Consider the following 20970-nt stretch of genomic DNA (forward strand, 5'->3'; position numbering starts at 1 on the left):
TCACCTGTTATTGTTATTAGAGACTGATTCAGGTTTATCAAGAGAGTATTACAATATAATTAAATCATTAGATTGGACAGGTAGGCCAATCTCAGAGTCTGAATCACCAAACATTTGCATATCAGGGTCAGTGCTGTGCCCTTTCACCACAACTTGGGTGGTACCACACTTATGTAAAGCAACGCAAAAGCACAGTCCACTGTGACACACACTCCCGATGAGAAGGTGTGTGTGTTGTGGAGGATGAATCAGAATTAGTTGGGTAACATAGATAAATAAGATGTTTTATTTACATAATATGCTTGTGAGATACTTGTCATTAGAATGTCTCCCTTTGGACTACACTGTTGGCAGTTGCACTTTTCCCTTCTCAGCTAGGGAAAAGTCACTTGGGGCCCAGAGAGGGAGGTCAGAATGGAACATTGTCTTCATATGTGAATGTATCTGTTAAACCATGTCCAGCGCAAGTCACTCCCCTCAGTGAGCTTGTCCAGGAGTGGGGAGAAGAGGGGGTTTACTTGAGATAGGAGAATATAGAGTTGACAATTGAGTTATGCCTTGAATGAGGTAATGTTTTGGTACTATGAAGAACCAGGAACGAGATTAGAACCTCGTCTTAGAGACCAAACTGAACGATAATTTATAGCTAATGCTATCTGGCTATGGGATACTCCTTTCTCAAGTAAAAAGCCCTTTGTGAAGTTTTCCTAAGATATGTGGTTCGTCATGTAAGTTGAGAGGGGTGTATCTTTGCTATAAAAGATCTCAGTTGCCATTATGTTGAGACTCAACTATTCATTGGAGATAGTGAATTGTTGAAAGTCAAATGCTATTGCAAAGCTTAATTATTATTAAAAGGTGAAGTTTAAGTATAACTCTGACTGGTGTGTGGTTTGTAACTCTCCTCATTTGGTAATACAGGAAATTGCCACGACAGTGTGTGTGTGCCATCATACACCACACTCTCTGTGCTGACCATATCTGACTAATAATGACTGACCAATTGACCATATAATCCAGCATTATCATCTTGTTAGCCTACATCCTGACACTGTCTCAGATAATGTACACACAGTAATCCCTGACTGGACATACACATCTGATATTTAAAAGAACTCAGGAATAAGATGTGATATTAAACAGAACATAGCGGATAACCTATGGGACTTCCATAGGATATGAAAAAGAAAGCTGGTGTTCGATGGCTCAGAGGATGAAAACGCATTCTCCAGACCTACTGACCTTTTCAGATATTACTAGGCCTATATTAAATGGTATTTTCCAATGTCTGTCTACTATACATATTAGCTGGCAGTGTACCTTTTTGATGCTATCAAAACAATCTAGGCCTAATCTTTCTAGTACTGGTTGAAGAACATACATTTGAAATTTGTTTTTGTTCTCAACCAGACAGTTGTGTCACATAGCTACGCTGTGGAGATGTGGACAGCGAGATGCCTTGAGCGACAGGTAACTGCCAAAATAAGGGAAACACTTGAGTAAATGAGGGATACAAAGTGTATTGAAAGCAGGTGCTTCACACAGATGTGGTTCCTGAGTAAATTAAGCAATTAACATCCCATCATGCTTAGGGTCATGTATAAAATGCTCGGCAGGCCATTATTTTGGCTATAGTGGCTATACCCCCATAGGATGACAATGCCCCCATCCACAGGGCACGAGTGGTCAATGAACGGTTTGATGAGCACAAAAACAATGTAAACCATATGCAATGGCCGTCTCAGTCCCCAGATATCAACCAAATTGAACACTTATGGGAGATTCTGGAGCGGTGCCCGAGACAGTGTTTTCCACCACCATCAACAAAACACCAAATTATGGAATTTCTCGTGGAAGAATGGTGTCGCATCCCTCCAATAGAGTTCCAGACACTTGTAGAATCTATGCCACGGTGCATTGAAGCTGTTCTGGTTCGTGGTGGCCCAATACCCTATTCAGACATAATGTTGGTGTTTGGTAGTTCTGTACCTGCCCGCGCCCAGAAGACCTGCTCTGGCTGCTCAGCTCCCCCTGTTGACCACCTGAACCTCCCTCTGCTCAAGCCTTGTGCTTGACTGTCGTGTCATCTGTTGGAGGACTACACTACTCAAAACTTCTTAAGTCCAAACCTATACACATGTCATTCATACTTCAACTGATGTTTGTTTTGCTTTTCAAGCACTTTGAAATGTGTTTATTTGTACAGTGGGTGTCATAAGTATTCACCCCCTGAATTTTTCCCACATTTGGTTGTATTACAAAGTCAGATTGAAATAAGATCGATTTGAGATTTTTTGGGGTCATCGATCTACACAAAATGCTCCATAATGTCAAAGTGAATTGAAAAGCCTACAAATGTTTACTAATAAATAAACATTTTATAAAATAGTCGTTGCATAAGGGCAATTCATGCTAACGGAACTGCGCTTTGACTCAGATATTTCACTGATTGATTTAAAAGCTTAACAAACCATACAACTCTATGCATGAGGACTGCTTTGAACAATCTCAACAGAAAATTTCACACAGAAATCTCTACTGGAAGAACTGCGCATATGCAAAGTCGGGTAACAGAATTATGATAAAATTATTTATGAGATCACATTTTCCAAAGAAAATCTGCTCTGAATTAAGATTCAAAGATATCTGCAGAAAGAATGTGGTGTTTTGGTTATTGAACTACATTATATGAAGTGGACTTACATCCGGTAACGGAATTACATCATGTGTCCCTGATCAGTACTATAGAGAAAAGCATTATTATTGATATGAATTAAAAAAATCTTCATTGTGATGCATCCTGAATAGCTACACAAAGGTAGAAATATACAAAAGATCACATTTGTTTGGTCTGGACCAGACCAAATCTGAAACCAATCATGGACGTCTATGTTTCACAAGTTTGAACACACAGTGCATTATACTGCACTCGTGTGCTTTACTGTATTGTACTTTCCAAACTTGCAAAACAGACATCTATGATTGGTTCAGATTTGGTCCTGCCAGGGCGGACTGACCAAATTTCAACATCCATGGACGTTGAGCATCCTGACTGGTTGCATCACTGCCTGGAATGGCAACTGCTCGGCCTCCGACGGCAAGGCACTACAGAGGGTAGAGTGAACGGTCCAGTACATCACTGGGGCCAAGCTTCCTGCCATCCAGGATCTCTACACCAGGTGGTGTCAAAGGAAGGCCCTAAAAATTGTCAAAGACTCCAGCTACCCTAGTTATAGACTGTTCTCTCTGCTACCGCACGGCAAGCGGTACCGGAGCACCAAGTCTAGGTCCAAGAGGCTTCTAAACAGCTTCTACCCCCAAAGCCATAAGACTCCTGAACATCTAATCAAATGGCCACCCAGACTATTGCCCACCCCCCTCTTTTAAACCACTGCTACTCTGTTGTTTTCATCTATGCAGTCACTTTAATAACTCTACCTACATGTACATATTACCTCAACTAACAGGTTCCCCCGCACATTGACTCTGTACCGGTACCTCCCTGTAAATAGTCTCGCTATTGTTAGTTACCTGTTACTTCTTTTTCTTATTCGTATTTTCTTTTTTTAACTGAATTGTTGGTTAGGGGCTCGTAAGTAAGCATTTCACTGTAAGGTCTACACCTGTTGTATTCAGCGCATGTGACTAATATAATTTGATGTTGGTCAGTGCTCAGTGGTTGAGGATGCTTGTTACAGTAAATGGAAAGAGGATAGGTGGTATGAGTCAGTAAGAGCCAGGAGACATTCGAGAGAAAGCGTCAAAGAGAGAGAGGAAGCGTGAGGGGTTGTCCAGACTATCAGTCTTGCTTTGACCACAAAAAGAGAAAAAAAACATTATGAGCTGAACATAACAGTATGCCAGTGGAGGACAGTAGCAGGTGACCCAACTGTTTTGTCAGTACTAGGATTTCCCATTGTAGCTTAATTGCAGTAATTACATTGCAGTTTTCCATAATTCAATTACGGTAACAGAATTACAGGTTTTAATCATCACTTAATAAACAAACTTGATATCAGTAAAAACACTAAATTGGTAGGTCTACCTTTACTTGCTACTTCTGTGAACTTTCAGTATCGTCCCTCATGACAAAGAGAAATGAGAAAATATCATAAAGATACGTGGGCTTTTGGTAACGGAATTACAAGGCACAAGGCAATGTTAATTAAACGTACAGAATGCAAATAAATGTCTGTTCGAGTACTCAAAACTAAATTTTTAACCAAATACTGTAAAACTATTTGGTAGATGTGTTTTGTGGCTTGTCCTGAATTTTTTTTTTTTTGATTGTTCCATTACATGTTCTTTTGCGGGGCACAACAAAAAAGAAACAAAGCATCACTTTTCCCTAAATTCCCCATGCCACACACTAAATTGTGTTCTGCCGCTCCCTCTACACACCCGTGCTGAGTGCACACACAAGCTCCTGTTAGACCTACAAAAATAACAGACTATAAAAACGGTGGGATACACAATTTACATTCCTTGCAAAATGACGACAATTTTATCACAAATTCAAAATGGACTGATTGAAGTAGGAAAATATATGTTCCAACAACGAGCTGCCGTTTTGGAAAAATTGCGTCCAGTAAACCTGTCGCTTAAGCTACTTTGCGACCTGCTAGTGCCGTTTAAAAAGTGGTTAGACTAGGCTATTACCCCCCTAAACATAGACAGGTTCCAAACTGTCTCAACGTCAACAGTGAAGAGGCGACTCCGGGATGCTGGCCTTCTAGGCAGAGATCCTCTGTCCAGTGTCTGTTCTTTTGCCCATCTTAGTGTTTTCTTTTTATTGGACAGTCCGAGATATGGCTTTTTCTTTGCAACTCTGCCTAGAAGGCCAGTATCCCGGAGTCGCCTCTTCACTGTTGACGTTGAGACAGTTTGGAACCTGTCTATGGTTACTATTTAATGAAGGTGCCAGTTGAGGACTTGTGAGGCATCTGTTTCTCAAACTAGACTCTAATGTACTTGTCCTCTTGCTCAGTTGTGCCCCGGGGCCTCCCACTCTTTTCTATTCTGGTTAGAGTCAGTATGTGTTGTTCTGTAAGGGGAGTAGTACACAGTGTTGTACGAGATCTTCAGTTTCTTGGCAATTTCTCACATGGAATAGCCTTAATTTCTCAGAACAAGAATAGACTGACGAGTTTCAGAAGAAAGTGCTTTGTTTCTGGCCCCAAAAAAGAATTCTCCCTGAGATAGAGATACATATACAGTTGAAGTAGGAAGTTTACATACACTTAGGTTGGAGTCATTAAAACTTGTTTTTCAACACTTGTTTTTTCAAACAACTAAAGTTTCGGCAAGTCGGTTAGGACATCTACTTAGTGCATGACAAGTAATTTTTCCAACAATTATCACAATTCCGGTGGGTCAGAAGTTTACATACACTAAGTTGACTGTGCCTTTAAACAGCTTGGAAGATTCCAGAAAATAATACCATGACTTTAGAAGCTTCTGATTGACTCAAATTATGTCAATTAGCCTATTGGCGGTGTACCTGTGGATGTATTTCAAGGCCTACCATCAAAAATCAGTGCCTCTTTGCTTGACATCATGGGAAAATCAAAATAAATCAGCCAAGACCTCAGAAATGGTACACAAGTCAGGTTCATCCTTGTGAGCAATTTCCAAATGCCTGAAGGTACCACGTTCACCTGTACAAACAATAGTACGCAAGTATAAACACCATGGGACCATGCAGCCGTCATACCGCTCAGGAAGGAGACGCATTCTGTCTCCTAGAGATGAATGTACTTTGGTGCGAAAAGGACAAATCAATCCCAGAACAACAGCAAAGGACCTTGTGAAGATGCTGGAGGAAACAGGCACAAAGGTATCTATATCCACAGCAAAATGAGTCCTATATCGACATAACCTGAAAGGCCGCTCAGCAAAGAAGAAGCGACTGCTCCAAAACCTCCATAAAAAAGCCAGACTACGGTTTGCAACTGCACATGGGGACAAATATTGTACTTTTTGGAGAAATGTCCTCTGGTCTGATGAAACAAAAATAGAACTGTTTGGCCATAATGCCCAACGTTATGTTTGGAGGAAAGAGGGGGAGGCTTGCAAGCCGAAGAACACCATCCCAACCGTGAAGCACAGGGGTTGCAGCATCATGTTGTGGGGGTGCTTTGGTGCAAGAGGGACTGGTGCACTTCACAAGATAGATGGCATCATGAAGGTGGAAAATTATGTGGATATATTGAAGCAACATCTCAAGACATCAGTCAGAAAGTTAAAGCTTGGTCGCAAAGGGGTCTTCCAAATGGACAATGACCCCAAGCATACTTCCAAAGTTGTGGCAAAATGGCTTAAGGACAACAAAGTCAAGGTACTGGAGTGGCCATCACAAAGCCCTGACCTCAAACCTATAGAAAATGTGTGGGCAGAACTGAAAAGCGTTTGCGAGCAAGGAGGCCTATACACCTGACTCAGTTACACCAGCTCTGTCAGGAGGAATGGGCCAAAATTCACCCAACTTATTGTGGGAAGCTTGTGGAAGGCTACCCGAAACTTTTGACCCAAGTTAAAAAGGCAATGCTACCAAATACTAATTGAGTATGTAAACTTCTTACCCACTGGGAATGTGATGAAATAAATCACTCTACTATTATTCTGACATTTCACTTTCTTAAAATAAAGTGGTGATCCTAACTGACAGGGACTTTTTACTAGGATTAAATGTCAGGAATTGTGAAACACTGAGTTTAAAGGTATTTGGCTAAGGTGAATGTAAACTTCCGACTTCAAATGTATACACACACGTGTAATTAAGTCTCATTAAAGTGTGGATTTTCAGGCACCTTCTTCATGTCAGCATCGGCTATCACCTACAACTCGACATGTAGGTCAATTATTCATGTACATTCACATATACTGATGTTTTTCCCTTAACAGAATTGCTTTTTTTTCAGATTTCAAATCAATTTAAGATGGCCTATTTTTGTTAAATGGACAGACTGGGCACTTCTTAAAGGCCAAATGGCCATGCCCCTCAAATCATGAAATTCCAAGCCTGGCTGCAACAGAGGTCACTGTATAGAGCAAGTTTAAGGGGCTGCGCTTTGCGGCCAGGCTGGGGACATATCGGAGAAGCCCCAGAGCCATGCTTTCTTTGGAGGGGTGGATTGTGGATTTTGCTCAATTGGAAAGTTTATTCTGTGATCTTAGGATCAATGTTGTCACAGTTGCTTCTTGCTGATGATGCAGCTGCTAACCTTCTTGCTATATAGCTAGCTATCCTCTTCCTTTCTGAATTAATGTGGCAATTTATTTCTAGCTAGCAAAATAAGTCAACTAGATTGATTTTGTTTGTGTATGTCAATAGCATAAGGTGCCTTCAGAAAGTATTTACACTTTTCCACCTTGTGTTGTGTTACAGCTTGAATTTTAAAAAGGATTAAACAGATGTTGTGGTCTACACACAATGTCAGTGGTTTTTAGAATTTTTTACTAATTAATTAAAAAGCTGAAATATATTGAAGGTGTAAGTATTCAACCCCTTCGGTATTGCAAGCCTAAATAAGTTCAGGAGTAAAAATGTGCTTACCAAGTCACATAAGTTGCATGGACTCACTGTGTGCAACAAAAGTCTTTAACATGATTTTTTTTTAATGACTACCTCATTTCTGTAACCCACACATACAATGTTCTGTAAGGCCCTTTAGTCAAGCACTGAATTTAAAACACAGACTCGACCACAAAGACCAGGGAAGTTCTCTAATGCCTCGCAAAGAAGGGCATCTTCTGGTAGATTGGTAAAACATGAAATATCTCTTTGAGGATGGAGAAGTTATTCATTACACTTGGATGGTGTATGACTACCTAAATGACAGTGAAAAGAAGCAAGCCTTACCAGAATACATGCATCCTGTTTGCAATGAGGCGCTAAAGTGAAAGTGCTAAAAATGTGACAAAACTGTTTAGCTTCATGTCCTGAACTCAAAGCGTTATGTTTGGGGCAAATCCAACCACACACCGAGTACCACGTCATAAAAATATATACATCAACGGAATGGAGCTAAGCACAGGCAAAATTCTAGAGGAAAACCTGGTTCAGTCTGCTTTCTGACAGACAATGGGAGACCAATTCACTTTTCAGCAGGACAATAACCTAAAACATGTGGCCAAATATACACTGGAGCTGCTAACCAAGATGATATTGAATATTGGTCTAGTAAATTTTGACTTAAAATCTACTTGAAAATCTATGGCAAGACTTAAAAATGGCTGTCTAGCAATGATCAACAACCAACTTGACAGAGCTTGAAGAATGTTGAAAGGTCTTGTGTGGAAAGCTCTTCGAGACTTACCCAGAAAGACTCATAGCTGTAATCGCTGCCAAAGGTGATTGTAACATGTATTGACTAAGGGTTGTGAATACTTATGTAAATTAGTTCCCATTATCAGTAAATTTGTAAAAATGTCTAAAAACATGTTTTTACATTGTCATTAGGGGGTACTGTGTGTCAATGGGTGAGAATTTTTTTTATACATGTTTTATTTTATTGAATCAGGCTGTAACAAAATGTGGAATAGGTCTAGGGGTATGAATACATTCTAAAAGCACTGTAGCTAGCAAAGTTTATCACTTGAGAGCTAGTATTAGTATCCTAAACCTAGCCAGCTAAACTGATAGCCGTAAGCTAAAACCGGGGAGAGAGGGAGGAGATAATTCACTTTGTTTAATTTACTGCTCGCTTGCTAGCTAAATATTCACACAAATACATATTACCACATGTAATTGATGAAATTCGATTTTTATTCTATAAAGACTAATTGTGTCAATATGTTGTGAAAATTGTATAAAAATCCTCACAGCCATTTACCATACTAAAAAAGTGAAGTGCCACTTACAGCTTACCATGTGCAGTAGGCTAGAGGCAATATGTTCCTCCACATTGCGGGACAGAAATTATGATCTTGCGTTCGAGGCATTCCATCACTCTGTGGTTGTTATGTGGGGAGCATAAATTGTCCAAGTTAAAACTAGGGATGCACCGATGACATTTTTACCCCAATACCGATATTTTCTTGCCAAAAATAAATAAAACCTTAGGCCTTAAGCATTCGAGTACAGTTAAATAGTTACACACACATACAGCGGTCTAAGGCACTGAGATGCAATGTCACATCCGGGCCGTGATTGGGAGTCCCATAGGGCGGTGCACAATTGGCCCAGCATCGTCAGGGTTTGGCCGGGGTAGGCCGTAATGGTAAATAAGAATTTGTTCTTAACTGACTTGCCTAGTTAAAAAAAAGGTTACACACACCCAAAATTATTTTGTTGGCATGTACGTATGTCCCAAGCGTCTGTAATCAGGTTCAGGTTATTAAATCAACCTACCAGGGTGTTTACAAACACAACAGGAACAAGATCATTCACATGAGTCGATCACATTTTTACTAATACTGTAGAACTTCGTTCTAAAGCGACAGTTGAAGTCAGAAGTTTACATACACTCAATTAGTATTTGGTAGCATTACCATTAAATTGTTTAACTTGGGTCAAACGTTTTGGGTAGCCTTCCACAAGCTTCCCACAATAAGTTGGATGAATTTTGTCCCATTCCTCCTGACAGAGCTGGTGTAACTGAGTCCGGTTTGTAGGCCTCCTTGCTCGTACACGCTTTTTCAGTTCTGCCCACAAATTTTCTATAGGCTTGAGGTCAGAGCTTTGTGAAGGTCACTCCAATACCTTGACTTTGTCCTTAAAAACCTCTTATGGCTGCAAGCCCGAGGTCGGTACACCTATGACAACATCCCCCACCCCCCCCACACTGATTAGCATCGCTAGCATAGCGTCACAATTAAAATAGTAGCATCTAAATATCATTAAATCACAAGTCCAAGACACCAAATGAAAGATACAGATCTTGTGAATAAAGCCACCATCAGATTTTTTAAATGTTTTACAGGGAAGACAAAATATGTAAATCTATTAGCTAACCACGTTAGCAAAAGACACCATTTTTCTTTGTCCACCATTTTTTCTCTCCACCAGCAGCTATCACCAATTCGGCCAAATAAAGATATTGATAGCCACTAACCAAGAAAAAACCTCATCAGATGACAGTCTGATAACATATTTATTGTATAGGATAGGTTTTGTTAGAAAAATGTGCATATTTCAGGTATAAATCATAGTTTACAATTGCACCAACCATCACAACTCGACTAGAATAAATACACAGAGCAACGTGTATTACCTAATTACTAATCATAAAACATTTCTTAAAAATACACAGCTCACAGCAATGGACAGACACAGATCTTGTGAATTCAGACAATATTTCAGATGTTCTAAGTGTTTTACAGCGAAAACACAATAAATCGTTATATTAGCATACCACATATGCAAACGTTACCCGACCATTGATTCAAGCCAAAGAGAGCGATATCGTTATCATCGCCAAAATATATTAATTTTTTCACTAACCTTCTCAGAATTCTTCCGATGACACTCCTGTAACATCATATTACAACATACATATAGAGTTTGTTCGAAAATGTGCATATTTAGCCACAAACAACCGTGGTTATACAATGACAATACTAGCAAAACTAGCCTGAAAATGTCGGACGCCATCTTTCACAGTGATCTTGTCTCATGGATAACTATTCATAAACTTGACTAAAAAAATATAAGTTGGACAGCTATCGAAAGACAAATTAGTTCTTAATGCAATCGCTGAATTACATTTCTAAAATTATCCTTACTGTGCAATACAGGGTTCGCCAAGCGAAGCTATACCAAACAAAATGGCGGAATATGCGTTTAAAATTTCTCGACAGAACAACGATTTATCATCTTAAATATTTCTTACTATGAGGTGATCTTCCATCAGAATCTTGGGCAATGTATCCTTTCTTGGGTCTAATCTTCTTTTGGTCGAAAGATGTCCGCTTGTCCGTCGAAATGCCCACTAACGTTCGACCGGTACTGGAAACGTGCCCAAAGCTTCAAAGTGCATCACCAAGAATTGCCTCAAAATCGCACTAAACGGATATAAATTGCTATAAAACGGTTTAAATTAACTACCTTATGATGTCTTTAACACCTATAACGAGTAAAAACATGACCGGCGAAATATTACTGGCTAAACCCAAGCTTGGAAAGAGAGCAGGTCCAATGTACATCGTGCGTCAGGCGCAGCAGGAAAAGAACGGTACATCCGGTCTTTGTCGTTTTATACAGGCCCTGATTGTGCAATCGACTCCATTCAAATTGTCACCTCTTACTGACATCTAGAGGAAGGCGTAGGCAGTGTTTGTAGCATCATAGCCTTCACAGGGACCTATGAACTGACCTGGGAGCAGGGGCCAAGATGTCTGAAATCTCACACCATATCAGGAAAAGTGCTGTAGAATGAGTTCTGTTCCACTCAGAGACATAATTCAAACGGCTATAGAAACTAGAGAGTGTTTTCTATCCAATAATAACAATAATATGCATATTGTACGAGCAAGAATTGAGTACGAGGCCGTTTGAAATGGGCACCTTAAACAGAGCTACTCAATACTGCCCCTGCAGCCATAAAAAGTTAAGCCATTTTGCCACAACTTTGGAAGTATGCTTGGGGTCATTGTCCATTTGGAAGACCCCTTTGCGACCAAGCTTTAACTTCCTGACTGATGTCTTGAGATGTTGCTTCAACATATCCACCATTTTCCTATTCCATGATGCCATCTATTTTGTGAAGTGCACCAGTCCCTCCTGCAGCAAAGCACCCCCACAACATGATTCTGCCACCCCCGTGCTTCACGGTTGGGATGGTGTTCTTCGGCTTGCAAGATCACCCCTTTTTCCTCCAAACAAAACAATGGTCATTATGGCCAAACAGTGTTTATTTTTGTTTCATCAGACCAGAGGACATTTCTCCAAAAAGTAAACCAGTCTGGCTTTTTTTTATGGCGGTTTTGGAGCAGTCGCTTCTTCCTTGCCAAGCGGCCTTTCAGGTTATGTCGATATAGGACTCGTTTTACTGTGGATATAGATACTTTTGTACCCGTTTCCTCCAGCAACTTCACAATGTCCTTTGCTGTTGTTCTGGGATTGATTTGCACTTTACGCACCAAAGTACGTTCATCTCTAGAAGACAGAACGCATCTCCTTCCTGAGCTGTATGATGGCTGTGTGGTCCCATGGTGTTTATACTTGCGTACTATTGTTTGTACAGATGAACGTGGTACCTTCAGACGTTTGTTAATTGCTCCCAAAAACGAACCAGACTTGTGGAGGTCTACCATTGTTTTCTGAGGTCCTGGCTGATTTCTTTGGATTTTCCCATGATGTCAAGTAAAGAGGCACTGAGTTGGAAGGTAGGCCTTGAAATACATCCACAGGTTCACCTCCAATTGACACAAATTGTGTCAATTAGCCTATCAGAAGCTTCTAAAGTCATGACATTTTCTGGAATCTTCCAAGCTGTTTAAAGGCACAGTCAACTTAGTGTATGTAAACTTCTTACCCACTGGAATTGTGATATAAATCATTGTAAGTGAAATAATCTGTAAACAATTGTTGGAAAAATGCCTTGTGTCGTGTGTAACAGTTTAACTTTAGTCCGTCCCCTCGCCCCGACCCGTGCGCGAACCAGGGACCCTCTGCACATATCAACAACAGTCACCCACGAAGCATCGTTACCCATCTCTCCACAAAGTCCGCGGCTCTTGCAGAGCAAGGGGAACCACTACTTCAAGGTCTCAAAGAGTGACGTCACCGTTTGAAAGGCTATTAGCGCGCACCACCGCTAACTAGCTAGCCATTTCACATCGGTTACACGTGCACAAAGTAGATGTCCTAACCGACTTGCCAAAACTATAGTTTGATAACAAGAAATGTGTTGTGGTTGAAAAACGAGTTTTAATGACTCCAACCTAAGTGTATGTAAACTTCCGACTTCAACTGTATATCCGTACCCATTGGATGCAGTGATCACAATATAGTGGCTATATCCAGGAAAGCCAAAGTTCCAACAGCTGGGCCTAAAATAGTGTACAAGAGATCATACAAAAGATTTTGCTGTGACTTTTACGTGGATGTTAAAAATATTTGTTGGTCTGATGTGATTAATGAGGAGCATCGAGACGCTGCACATGATGAATTTATGAAATGTCTTCTTCCAATTATGAATAAACATGCACATGTTAAGAAACTGATTGTTATAACTGTTAAGGCTCCATGGATTTGAGGAAATTAAAAACTGTATGGTTGAAAGAGATGGGGCAAAAGGATTGGCTAATAAATCTGGCTGTACATCTGACTGGCTTAACGCAAATTGAGAAATTATGTGACTAAACTCAACAAAAAGAAGAAACTTAATTATGAAGCCAAGATCAATGATATCAAGAATAATGGAGAAAAGAAACTTCAGTACTTTAAATAAAATTATGGGCAGAAAGGCAAATTTAATTCCATCTTTCATCGAATCAGATGGATAATTCATCACAAAACCATTTGATGTTGCCAATTATTTTAATGATGATTTCAGTGGCAAAGTGGGCAAACGTAGGCAGGAAATGCCCATGACAAACAGTGAGCATTTATATCATGTATAAAAAATAATAATATTGCAAGTTTGAATTTTGTAAAGTTAGTGTGGGAGAGGTGGAACAATTATTGTTAACGATCAATAATGACAAACCTCCTGGCATTGACAACTTAGAAGGAAAGCTACTGAGGTTGGTGGCCGACTCTACAGCCACTCCTATCTGTCATATTTTTTATCTGAGCCTAGAGGAAAATCTTTGTCCTCGGGACTGGAGGGAAGCCAAAGTAATTCTGCTAACCAAGAGTGGTAAAGTGGCCTTTATTGGTTCTAACAGCAGACCAATAAACTTGCTGCCAGCTCTTAGCAAAGTGTTGGGGAAAATTGTGTTTGACCAAATACAATGCTATTTCTCTGTAAAAAAATTAACAAGACTTTCAGAATGCTTATAGAGAAGGGCACTCAACATGTACTGCACTGACACAAATGACTGATGATTGGTTGAAAGAAATTGATAAGAAGAAGATTGTGGGAGCTGTACTGTTAGATTTCAGTGCAGCCTTTGATATTCTTGACCATAAACTGCTGTTGAAAAAACATGTTATGGGTTTTCAACCTCTGCCATATTGTGGATTCAGAGCTATCCATCTAATATAACTCAAAGGGTTTTCTTTAATGGAAGCGTCTCTAATGTCAAACATGTAAAGTGTGGTGTACCGGAGGGCAGCTCTCTAGGCCCTCTTTTCTATTTGTACCAATGACCTGCCACTGGCATTAAACAAAGCATGATTATTGTCCAGTCGTGTGGTCCAGTGCTGCAAGGAAAGACCTAGTTAAGCTGCAGCTGGCCCAGAACAGAGCGGCACGTTTTGCTCTTAATTGTAATCAGAGGGCTAATATTAATACTATGCATGCCAGTCTCTCTTGGCTAAGAGTTGAGGAGAGACTGACTGCAAGAAACTAATATGTTGAAAACCCCAAATTGTTTGCATAGTCAACTTACAGACAACTGACACACTTATCCCACAAGACATGCCACAAGTGGTCTTTTCATAGTCCCCAAGTCCAGAACAAATTCAAGAAAACGTACAGCATTATATAGAGCCCTTATTGCATGGAACTTCCTTCCATCTCATATTGCTCAAATAAACAGCAAACCTAGATTCAAAAAACAGAGAAAGCAACACCTCGTGGCACAACGCCTCCCCCCTATTTGACCTAGATAGTTTGTGTGTGCATTGATATGTAGGCTACGTGTGCCTTTTTAAAAATGTAGTTCTGTCCTTGAGCTGTTCTTGTCTAATGATATTCTGTATTATGTTTCATGTTTTGTGTGGACCACAGGAAGAGTAGCTGCTGCTTTTGCAACAGCTAAATGGGGATCCTAATAAAATACCAAATACCAGTAAAACATAATCAAAACCTATTTCTTTCACTTACTTGCTGTGCGGTTTCGTCGTTTCATTCTCAACCAGGATTTCATCATACCTGTCAAGCAGTGAAGTTTCAGCTCTGTCTGTCCGTGGCCTCTCTTCCTCGGTGAGCACTGTGTCCGTTTCCATCTTGTCCAGCTGTGTATGTAACATTTCACGTAAACCGTGTTTCTTGTCTGCATCGAAGTAGCGGTCCTTGTACCTAGCATCGAGCACAGTAAAGAGGCTCAGAGAGAATACCACCGAATCGCTTGTTCACAGCCTCGAGTACATTTCGAAGTGTCGGGCAGTTTGGTTGAGCAGGCGTTTCAATGCCATGACAAACGGAATCAAGTCTGCTGCAGATGCAGTTGATTAGCTTATTTCTCAAGTCAGTTGTTCGAATGGCGCTAGGAGTGTGTTCATGTCTCCAAGTTTCAAACATGCTCTCAAATGCCATTGAAATGGCAGCAGCAGTATGAGAACCAGCACATTCTTGAGCATGCAATACGGCTTTCCTCAGTACGAAATCCTCGTCAACCCACTGTGCCGTCAGACTCGGCATGCTTATGGGGCTGACATCGCTGGTCCAAATGTCAGTCGTGACGCCCATAGCATAATGAATTCCATTATCTTGGCGTTAATGTATTTCGCCTTCGAGTTGCCTTGCTGAAATGTTCTTACTCTTTCAAATGACTGCTCAACTTGTTTAGTTGTTGGAAGACTGCGCTTAGTATTTTTCTGCTTTTGTTCTGTGTAGCGCTGTATTTTACGTGGCGTCATTACGTCATATACGTATGCACGTCAGCTTTGACATCGGTTTTGCGCATCAGCGTTAAACTACACATCGGGCCGATGCGATTTTGGCATTTTTAGCTAAAATCGTCCGATTCCTAAATATGCTCACCGATATATATCTTGCATCCCTAGTTAAAACCAATATATTTGTTAATACACAGCACCAACTACATAAATACACTAAATGACCAAAAGTATGAGGACACATGTTTGTCGAACATCTCATAAGAGAATTAAATAATGGGCATTATTATGGATTTGGTCCCCACTTTGGAGCTATAACAGCGACTACTCTTCTGGAAAGGCTTTCCACTGGATGTTGGAACATTGATGCAGGGACTTCCTTCCATTCAGTCACAATAGCATTAGTGTGGTCGAGCAATTAGGCCTGGCTCGCAGTCGGCTTTCCAATTCATCCCAAAGGTGTTCGATTGGGTTGAGGTTAGGCAAGTTCTTCCAAATAGATCTAGACAAACCATTTCTGTATGGACCTCGCACAGGGGTATTGTCATGCTGAAACAGGAAAGGGCCTTCTCCAAACTGTTGCCACAAAAGTTGGAATCACAGAATCATTTAAAATGACATTGTATGCTGTAGCGTTAAGATTTCCCTTCACTGGAACTAAAGGGCCTAGCCCGAACCATGAAAAACAGCTCCAGAATTGTATTCCTCCACTAATCTTCAGAGTTTACACTATGCATTCAGACAGGTAGCATTCTCCTGGCATCCTCCAAACCCAGATTCATCCTTCGGACTGCCAAATTGTGAAGCGTGATTCATCACTCTAGAGAAATTGTTTCCAATGCTCCAGAGTCCAATGGCAGCGAGCTTTACACCACTCCAGCCAACGCTTGGCATTGTGCATGGTGATCTTAGGTTTGTGTGCGGCTACTCGGCCATGGAAACCCATTTCATGAAGATCCCAACTAACAGTTATTGTGCTGACATTGCTTCCAGAGGCAGTTTGGAACTTGGTAGGGAGTGTTGCCACCGAGGACCAACTATTTTTATCTGATACTCGCTTCAGCACCTGACGGTCCAGTTCTGTGAGCTTGTGTGGCCTACCACTTTGCGGCTGAGCAGTTGGTGCTCCTAGACGTTTCCACGTTACAATAACAGCACTTACAGTTGAACGGGGTAGCTCTAGCATGGCAGAAATGTGACGAACTGACTTGTTGTAAAGGAGGCATCCTATGACGGTGCCACGTTGAAAGTCACTGAGCTCTTCAGTAAGGCCATTCTACTGCAAATGTTTGTCAATGGAGATTGCATGGCGGTGTGTTCGATTTTATACACTAATTTACAGGGGTGTCCACATACTATTGTATATACAGTAGGGCTGACCCCATTTAGTCGATTGTTTGATCGATAGGCTTTTGGTCAACCTAGATTTTTTTATTTTTTTTGGAGCAGTGGAAAATATATAAAAATTATTTATGATTTTGTCTGATTCACACCTGTCTGAGTGGACTAATCCATTGCAGAGGCCGCGGGGATGTTACACCAGTATATTTACATTTTCTAATATACAATGTTTGTTTGGTAACGGTAATTTCTGTTAATACATTCAATAAATTATTATTACAGTCTTACCGTTATCATTGTAGGACATATGAGTTGACTTAACAGCACAAACAAATCTGGGACCAGGATAGTCGCCTGGCTGTCTGTGTTATCCTGTTCAAAATAGTGCTGCAGAATATTGTATATTATATCAGCACCAGTGGCAGCTGGTGGGAGGAGCTATAGGAGGACTTCCTCATTGTAATGGCTGGACTAAAATCATTGGACCGGAGTCAAACATGTGGTTTACATGTTTGATACTGTTCCATTGATTATATTCCAGCCATTACAATGAGCCCATCCTCCTATAACTGATCCCACCAGCCTCCTTTGATCAGCACTATGTCCATAGCGTGATCCTTATGGCCTAGCAGTAGCCAAAACACTGTACCATTCATAGTGACAGTGTTGTAACTACAGATATAAACCAACCAGCTGGTTACCCATGTGTAAATAAAAGCTAACACCCTTTTCCTGTGTTGCTTCAGACAAAGGCCCAATTATTTTTAGCTACTGATATGCTGTAGGGATTTTACCCCTGGGACCACTAATATGCTCATCAAAGAAACAAACTGTTTCAAGACATGACTTACTTGGGAAAAGCTGACATATTTGCCATCTTACTAAACATTGGCTGATTGGATTAATGGCATAAACATGGATCTTATTCTAGGTTACCTTGCTCACTCTGTTCATGTGAAATACATATAGGCCTATCAGATGTACACTACCTAGCTACTAAACCACACAACTAGGTAGTTAGCAGTGTTGGTCATGTGGCTCTACTTGCTGGCTCTGTCAGCAACTCCATATCCCTTCCCACCATGGCATGGTTCAACAGCATGGCAGATATTCATACGAGAATGCTGCTATGTGTTAAGTTACTAAGTTAGACCTAGTGAATAATTAGTTAAATGTTCCTTTCTGAAATCCGTGTAAGAAAATGAATAACTCAATTAGTTAAACTAGCTTGTTTCTGAGCAAGCACACTTTGTAGAAGAGACAGCGCATGATTGTTCAATGTTGACTAACGTTACAGCAACCAGATGACGTTATATTGAGCTGCCTAGTTACCTTACATTTAAAAAATAATATCACCTTTATTTAACCAGGTAGGCTAGTTGAGAACAAGTTCTCATTTACAACTGCAACCTGGCCAAGATAAAGCAAAGCAGTGTGACCCACCAACAACACAGAGTTACACATGGAATAAACAAGGGTACAGTCAATAACACAATAGAGGAAAAAAAAGTATATATACATTGTGTGCAAATGGCATGAGGTGGTAAGGCAATAAATAGGCCATAGTAGCAAGTAATTACAATTTAGCAAATTAACACTGGAGTGATAGATGTGCAGATGATGATGTGCAAGTAGAAATACTGGTGTGCAAAAGAGCAGAAAAGTAAATAAAAACAATATGGGGATGAGGTAGTAAGATTGGATGGGCTATTTACAGATGAGCTATGTACAGCTGCAGCGATCAGTTAGCTGTTCAGGTAGCAGATATTTAAAGTTAGTGAGGGAAATACAAGTCTTCAGCGATTTTTGCAATTCGTTCCAGTCATTGGCAGCGGAGAACTGGAAGGAAAGGCGGCCAAAGTAGGTAATTTATCATGCAATCATCCAAATGATTATCTAGCTATATCGAGAAGATAAATAATCGGTTCACTAGTTAAGCCTAATAGGTTGTAAACTGATCCCTGGACGATTAGCTAGTTTATTTAGTTAGCTAGCCAGCAGATCCAACCAGCTTCCTTACATCTTAACTAGGGTCAGACAACATTCCCGTGTATATTAAGAGACCGGGGACACGACGCGAGATATGGCTTGTAGAACAAACCTACCTCAACTCAAGGATGAGAAATACGTTATACTCCGAATTTTCCCATTATCACAACTGATACACCACGAAGATTGAAAGACTGCTAGTTAAATTAGTCGTTCAATCTAATCGGTGTGACAGTTGATATAATGGGACAGTTCGGAGTACAAGGCATTTCTCATCCCTGGATTGAGGGACGTTTTCCTAGCCATATCTCCCGCCGGCTCCGCTGTGTCTTAATATACACAGGAATACTGCAGCTGTAGGCAAGCGGATCGGATGGCTAGCTATCCAGCTAACTAACGTGAGTTAAATAGCTAACGTTAAATGGCTAACCTAACTAGGCTAGCAGGAAGCTACCGTAGTATTAACCGGCAGGAAGCATCCCCACAGTTTCACACTGTACTGTCTATGGCATCTCTGTTGATGTCAATGTAGCTTGCTTGGCACAAGCTTGGATAGTAACATAAAATTAGGTGTTCATGTTAAGATAATAAACTCACCTATTCCAGGAGCCACATATATGAAGTAGAGACCAGTCGTAGACATGGAGAAGAAAAAAATGAAGGCCAAAAATGAGCGGTTCGACACCCGCAGGAGCCGCTTCCAATTCACCATATTTGCTTCGAATTTACCGATAATCCCATAAAAATATACCGTTTGGATAAAAAAAAAATATTAAATTGATATGCTAAAAGTAGATGATATTATCATCCAAAATCAATGCAACGACACAACACGCATCATTTGAGTCGGGGATGCAGCGAAAAAGGCTAATGCTAGGAAGTCATGAAATCCCGTATGGGCGGCTTTCCCCAGTCAAGAAATTTCCAGATAGAAAAAAGCAGGCCTGCATCAGGCACTGTCAAGCCTCAACGAAACCATCGATCGGGCATACTCATACTGAAACCGTTAACTACTGTAGTTACTGACATGAGTAGACAAATAATACTGGCTAATTTCTTAAGAATACTCGTGATACTGATCCATGTTTAGCTTGCTAGTTAGATATGTATTTTCTCGCCCGGCGACGAAGGTTTAAAAAAAAAAGACCATGGGAGCGGGTCTGCACCGCTGCCTCTCATACAAATCTCAACGATGTTTCTAAAACACTCACACTTAGCTACCTACTTCACCAAATCGCTGAACGGAATCCAATAACGGCGAGCGGTTTAGCAGGTATATCGGGCGATTCTCATTGCACCAAATATACATTTGTGCGGGGGTTTTAGAGTGATCACATAAATAAATTTGGATTCGTTCAATTTCATTTCTGCTGGTGCTGCAGACATGGTTTCCGGTGGGTGTAAGTGGTCTCTTTCCGTCCGCCCAACCCCCTTATATTTTGTCGCCATGGACACCGTGGGGCTGCAGTAAGGGCCTTTGGGTTCATGGGGTCGCTGCTTCTCTCAAATAATTTATTATGTGTGTGTCTGAAAGTAGGTGGGTCAACAGAAGTGGGAGGATCAACAGCGATAGGTGTTACACCAGCGCTCTGTAATTGGTTAGACGGTTTTGATTGAGCGTGTTGTTTTTCATTTCTTATCACGTTGTTGTTGTTAAATTCCCTACCGTGTGAAATAAGAGAGTGCTAAAAGCACTAGCTCAGGTCTTGATAGAGAATCATACCGTGCCATTTGAATGTTAACAAAACACACTAACAACTCACTTATAGCCTACTTAATAGTCTACCACATTTTTTTTATTACCAATAAATCATAATTATTAGGCCTATAACCAATGTTCCCTCTAAGCTGCAGGGTGCGATGCCCCCCCCCGATTGAACTTCACTCAACTATCTAGCTTTTTCCCCATTAGTTAACACTATCAATGTTTAAATTTACTGAGAATTGTGATCAAATCAACACCATATTAG

General features: G+C 40.6%; 1 protein-coding gene across 1 annotated transcript in view; it reads right to left on the reverse strand.

Annotated features, from left to right (window-relative positions):
• Positions 1 to 20396, reverse strand: part of LOC120052627 (beta-1,4-galactosyltransferase 6-like) — a 41741-nt gene extending 21345 nt beyond the window's left edge. Inside the window, exon 1 of the mRNA XM_038999653.1 lies at positions 19598 to 20396. Within this exon, the coding sequence (XP_038855581.1) occupies positions 19598 to 19712 (115 nt within the window). The 5' untranslated portion in view covers positions 19713 to 20396. The remainder of the gene's footprint in view (positions 1 to 19597) is intronic.
• Between the last annotated feature and the right edge of the window lie 574 nt (positions 20397 to 20970).

This window comes from Salvelinus namaycush, chromosome 8 (assembly GCF_016432855.1).
Source record: "Salvelinus namaycush isolate Seneca chromosome 8, SaNama_1.0, whole genome shotgun sequence".
NCBI lineage: Eukaryota > Metazoa > Chordata > Actinopteri > Salmoniformes > Salmonidae > Salvelinus > Salvelinus namaycush.